Source organism: Pteropus medius, unplaced genomic scaffold (genome assembly GCF_902729225.1).
Source record: "Pteropus medius unplaced genomic scaffold, Ma_sr-lr_union100, whole genome shotgun sequence".
Classification (NCBI taxonomy): Eukaryota; Metazoa; Chordata; class Mammalia; order Chiroptera; family Pteropodidae; genus Pteropus; species Pteropus medius.
Genome location: NW_024350925.1, coordinates 152,875 through 158,986, shown reverse-complemented (window position 1 = coordinate 158,986; position 6,112 = coordinate 152,875). Strand labels below are relative to the sequence as shown.

The 6,112-nt window shown below is 41.4% G+C and overlaps 1 protein-coding gene across 5 annotated transcripts in view; it reads right to left on the bottom strand.

The window, feature by feature from the left end:
- Positions 1 to 6,112, bottom strand: part of HDAC8 (histone deacetylase 8) — a 165,067-nt gene that overhangs the window by 100,858 nt on the left and 58,097 nt on the right. For 2 of the 5 annotated variants that reach the window (XM_039841667.1, XM_039841670.1), the window contains exon 8: positions 3,388 to 4,647. The exons of 1 other annotated variant lie outside the window; for it this stretch is intronic. In XM_039841667.1, coding sequence (XP_039697601.1) covers positions 4,574 to 4,647 — 74 coding nt within the window. In that variant the 3' untranslated portion in view covers positions 3,388 to 4,573. 2 more of the 5 variants (XM_039841668.1, XM_039841674.1) reach the window with 2 other exon arrangements.

Here is a 6,112-nt window from a genome sequence, read left to right as displayed (position 1 = left end):
GAACGCCTACTAAATATCAGGCACCAGGTCGGGCAATGGGTTTACTGTATTGAACAAATGAGACCTGACCCTTCTGATTGTGACATCACAGCTTCTTCACCTTGTGAATGGGCATGTCCGCCTGCAGTCTGCTTCAGTGACCTCTAGGCATAGCCGCGCCTGGGGCCTGATAAGGAAGCACTTGGAATCGCTCTACCTCCAAGACCATGAACTTGGAACTGCTTTCTCTGTGTCTAGTTTTGTGTTCTTCCAGGGGTCCACCGGCCTACCTTTTGACCTCACTCGCTTCGCTTCTCATTTTGGAGAATATGGTTAGTCATTTCAAAAAGTCCTCCTAGCATACCCAATTCCCTCGCATCTTTGTTATTCTTGCTTTGTCAACCCTTAAGCCCTTAGATAAACCATCCCGTCAGAATTTTCTGCTGTTCTACTTGGAGAAAGCTGAAAACCCAAACCAATTGCTTCCTCTACAGTTTATGATTTCAACAAATTCCATAAACATTTATTGAGTGATTACTATGCGCTACTCCCTCTGTGCAGCTTGGCAATCCTTAGCTTCACCTCCTATTGCTAAACCCTTATATTTCTTGCATTTCTAATTTTTTTAAAATTACAAACATTATGAGTACATTCTCGATGCTAAGAAAATCAAATATAAGTCTATCAAATAAAAGTGAACAATCGCCCTGCTGATTCATTACACAGAGGTTCAACCACCTCAGTCAAGATGGAGGCAGGACAAGTTCGCTGTGTATTTTTCTAGATCAAACTTTTTCTGCTTCATACTTGACAGAGCTGGTTGAAAGAATGTGTAATGAATGCCTTCGTCTGCCTCTTTTCTTTACCTGAAAATGCCTTCTTCACAGTCCTCCTCTTCCTTCAGGCTAATTTCGTCACCTGGGCACTCGATCCTCTTTCCTGTCGCTCTAAGGGCCATGTATCACTGATGAACTCGTTTTTACATTTTCAGTCTCTGCCTTCCTATTGATGCCGTTCCTTTAGGTCACAGGTCGCCCATGTCCTCCTCCTCTTCTCAGCGCTGCCAAATGTAACCACTTACTGGCAAACTATACAGACTTCTTGCAACCCACTTTCTGATCTCTGCTCTTCTGAAATCGCTCTTTTGAAAGGAGAGAGACCTCCGGGTCATCATATCCGAAAACCTTTTCTCTGTTATCCTTTTCAACTTCGCAGAAGGAACTGCTATTTGATACTACTCAGAAATCTGCAGTTGGTCATAAGTGGCTACGGCTCCATTAACAAAACTATGTTTTTTAAAACTTAAAAAAAGATAACTTTAGGGACATTCACGTACCATATAATTTCTCCCTTTAAAGTGTACAGTTCAACAACTTTTAGTATATACAGCTGTCCATCACGACATGAATTTTAGAAGATTTTCATCATCCCCAAAAGACACCTCATAGCCATTAGCAGCCACTCTCCAACACCCAGCCCCTGGCAACCACTAATCTATTTTCTGTCTCTATGGATTTATCTCATTTTACTTTCCTATAAAAGCGATTATACAATGTGCTCTTTTGTGACTAGTTTTTCACTTAGCAATAATGTTTTCAAGGTTCATCCATGCGTCAGTACTTCATTCTTTTTTGTGATCAAATAATATTCCATTGTTTATACGTACATTTTCTTGATCCATTAATCAGCTGATGGTTATTCCTACTTTTCGACTCAGATGAAAAATGCTATGGACATAAGTGTACAAGTTTTTATGTGGACAAGTTTTCATATCTCTGGTGTATATACCTGAGTAGAATTCCTGGGTTACTCTATGGTCAATCTTTTGAGGGAGCAGACTGTTTCCACGGCGGCTGTACCGTTTTTCATTCCCACCAGCAGTGTATGAGGGTTTCGACTCTTCCACATCTTTGCCAACATTTGTTATTATTTTTTAAAATTTTTATTATATCCATCCTAGGGAGTATAAAGTGGTATCTCATTGTGGAAAATTTTGATTTGCATTTCCTTGATAACTGATGATGTTCAACATCTTTTCATGTACTTTTGGGCCATTCGTGTACCCTTTTTAGAGAAAAGTCTATGCAAGCCCTTTGCCCATTTTTTAAATTGGGTCATTTGTCTTTTTACTTTTGTGTTGTGTTTATATATTCTAAATACAAGTCCCTTATCGGATACATGATTTGCAAAAATTTCTCCTATTCTATGAGTTGTCTTTCATTTTCTTGATAGTGTCCTTTGGATCATAAAAGTTTTTAATTTTGAGGAGATTCAATTTATCGATTTCTTCTTTTGCTGCTTGTGGTTTTTGGTGTCATATCTAATTCAAGGTAATGAACATTCACATCTATCTTTTCTTCTAAGAGTTTTATAGTTTTAGCTCTTACGTTCACAGTATTTTGCCTTAATTTTTGTATATGGTGTGAGGTGGGGGGTCCAAATTCATTCTTTTGCACGTGGATCCAGTTGTTCCACTACCATTTGTTGAAAAGACCGTTCTTCCCCCATTTAATTGTCTCAATACTGTGTGTAAAATTAATCGATCGTTCCTATTTCGGAACTCTGAACTCTATTCCATTGCTCTATGTATCTATCTTCACACCGGCAACATATTGTCTTGATTACAGTAGGTTTGTCGTAAGTTTTGAACATGGGAAGTGTGAGTCTTCTAAACTTGTTCTTTTCAAGATTATTTGGGCTATTCTGGGTCAAACTGCCATATCAGTTTTAGGATCGGCTTGTCGATTTCTACAGTCAGCTGTAATTTACAGCTCCATTTTGAACACGCTGAAACTCATCTTACCTTCTCTATTCTCTGTCTGCTAATGATACCCCATTGCTTCCGTCATCTGCGGTCGAAACAGAGGGTCTTTCTGATGCCTCCCTTTCCCTGCGCCGATGTCTCTCTCACTCTCTCTTCTCCACTCCTGCTGCAGTGCTCTGACCTAGCCCCTTTGTGGACTTCGATAGCTTCCTAATTCATTTCACTGCCTCAGATCTCTTACCTCTCCAATCTGTCACATACGCACTACCATCTGATTAACTTTCCTGAGGGATGGTTTGGATCGAGTCACTTTCTCGACTCATAAAACTTTCAGTGTCCCTCCATTTTCTTTAGATAATGCTTAAAATTCCTAGGCTAGGATTCCAAGTCCTTCACGGTGTGATCCAGCCTACCTTGTAAATTTATTTTCCAGTAAGCCCTTAACCCATGTTATTCTGGAGGCTTACTGAACTGTCCATCGTTCACCTCACTCGCCTCGTACTTTCTGACAAGTATGCTCTTTGTCATGTACTTCCATGTGTCCGAAAGTCACCTTTCTACATGTCTACATCATATCTATTCTTTAAAGGCTAGCTCGAGTTCCATCTTTTTCATGAATAAAAAACGACAATAATGCTAGTAGCTAACATTTACTGAGCACTTTATTCAAAACAGGGCACTATTTTACATACTTTATTAGCTCATTTGATTCATAGCAATTTCTAAGAGAGGTATTATTGTTAATCCTATTTTATATACGGGGAAACAGCAGTACAGAGACCTTAAGAAATCTGCACAAGATCACACAGCTGTTAAGTGGCAAAGCTGGTTTTTGAATCCAGGCAGCCCGGCACCAGAGTCCGTGCTCTAAACCACTAGAGCGTACCTGCCTCCCTGACTTCCTGAGCTTCTACACGCCAGGTGCTGTATCAGTCGCTTTGCATGCACTGTTTTGTATAAAGCAGCAGCAGCCACAGTATTATTACTTTTTTGAGTCCTAATCTTTCCAAGCAAGTTCTGATCATGTTAACCCCTCATCCTAAAGCCTTCGGCAGCTCCCGACATGCATAGCTAAGAATTCCGGCTCCTGCATGATGTGATTCCCAGCCACTTGTCCAATCTGCACAGTCCAGCCGAACTAAAGCACTGCTGCCCTTGGTCCATAGCTCAGCCTCTCCTGACTTTGATCTGGCTGCTCCCTCTGTGCAGAGAACATCCTCCCCTACAATGTCTGTATATTCAAACTTGACCCAGATTTCATAAACACATATACACTCACACACTTTGTAAAGACAGAGTAATTAGGTACCATTTAGAGTCCAGGTCAAATGCTACCTCCCCGGTTAGGCTTTTTTTCTGAAGCATTTTCTCCCTTTGAGTGTCCACGGCATTTTATGCCTCATGGTTCTTATAACTTTCCACGTTTTACTGAATTCAAATGTGTATGAATAGAAATGTATATGTATATCTCTTCATGTATCTTTAATTAAAAAATCTCCACTCACTCCCTTGAGGGTAGAATCAATACTTTCTACATAGTAGGTATTTGATAAATAGTCATTAAATGAATAAATGAAAGAAATATCATTCCACATTGCTTTTGGGAACATTTCCCTGTGCGCTGTAACAGTTTGCTACACTGCAAATCATTAATTTTAGGTTTTGGCAAAGTAGAAAATCTCTTACCCAGAAAGGAGAGGGAGGACGGGCATCTCATTACGCTACACTAGTAACTTCTCTATAAACTCACAAGATATTCATCTGAAATGCAGTTTTCTTGATGAGAAATCTGATCCCTCAGCATTCAGCACCTTGGTTTGCAAGACAAGGCTATGCAAATGAGGAAGAGATGCTGCGGCAGCAGCTGCTTCCAGAGGCGTTGATTTGGGGCAGGCGGTTGGTGCCTGAGGAGGATACAAGCCAGGGATGATGCCATTAATGATGCTTCCACATAAAAGGAAAAGCCCAAGAACCCAATTCTAGAGTCACCCCCGTTCCTTCCACTCCATCAGAGGAGACTGAGGCTTCCGCGGTGGGTCTCAACATGATCCACTGGTGCACCTTTGCCTCTAATACCAGGGGCAGAACCGGGGTTTGCTTTGTTTCATTGGCTTTTAAATACTTAAAGTCCTAAGAGATTCATCTCAGGGCAATGGGATGCTAGCGAGACGGCGCTGGTGACTCAGACTTGTCCCTCTAGCTGGACCTTGATCCGTGCATGCTCCTGGCACGTTCGGTCTCCCGACTCCAGCTTGCAAACCAGCTTAGACCAGCCTCACCACTTCTGCTTGCAATAAGCATTCTCAGCACCCTCTAGAGACTTTGCCAACACAGATTCTAAAAAAACGAAGAATTCGAAAAGAAGAGTTGAAACTACGTAGTTGTATTTAGGGGAGTTTGCATGGAAAATACCGTAATCAAATGGCAATAAATGACGAGAAAATTTAAAAGAAAGAAAGAAATGAGGAATTTGAAGTTGAAGAACCAAGCAGGGTAAGATGCAGGAGAGAAGAAATAGTTGTTACTAACACCATGAGCTCCCAGCTCATGCCCAGCAGGTGACGAGTTATCGCCAGCAGCAAAGCCTCTTCTACAATCTGAATTTTAAAGCTATTGCTTTGGATGGGGCTCAGAGGGGGATTATGTTAAGGACCCCAAGCATCACTGCTCAGTCCTATTCAGTTGTGAATAGCGGCAGAGCTAGTCCCTCAGTCATATCTCAAGTCAGGTACTGCTGACTCATTCTGCAAAAACTCAACCTGCCAGGCGACGCAGCATATGGTAAACGCCTCAGTGATTTCCTGAATATCTATTACAAATGATTCAGGGATGAAGGAAATTGGGGGGGTGGGGTCCCTGTGGTGAGGATGATAGGTCACTTTGTTTGGGGAGACGGATGCCTCCTGGACTTATCCAGAAGGCATTTAGTTTCCTATAAGTTTTCTTTCTCTGCTTTTAGCATCAGATGAGCTGTACTGGTTCCATTAACATCTTTAGTACAAAAAAGAAAAACAAAGCACAAATTGCAAAGCCACAAAAAACTCCGTCAAACCCCTAAATCCCCAACCCCTCAAAGAAACAAACAAAAGAACAACCCTCCCATTGCTTTTGCTGTCTTCATTTTCAAGACACAGTTTCTTAACATTTTATAGGGGCATCTTTTCTCTCATCGCCGAGTCCGCGATATAGAGATCCATATTCTAAGTGGCGTGTCTTCCTAACACGCCTGGTCTTAAGTAATTCTACTCATCAATTACATGTCGCTTTGGCAACAGAAAGGGCTATGGACTATTTTCAGTGTGTTCTGACTTATCTTCTTATGTCTTTGAAGTAAGCCATTCTCATTCACCCAGGGGAAGGTGAGTCATC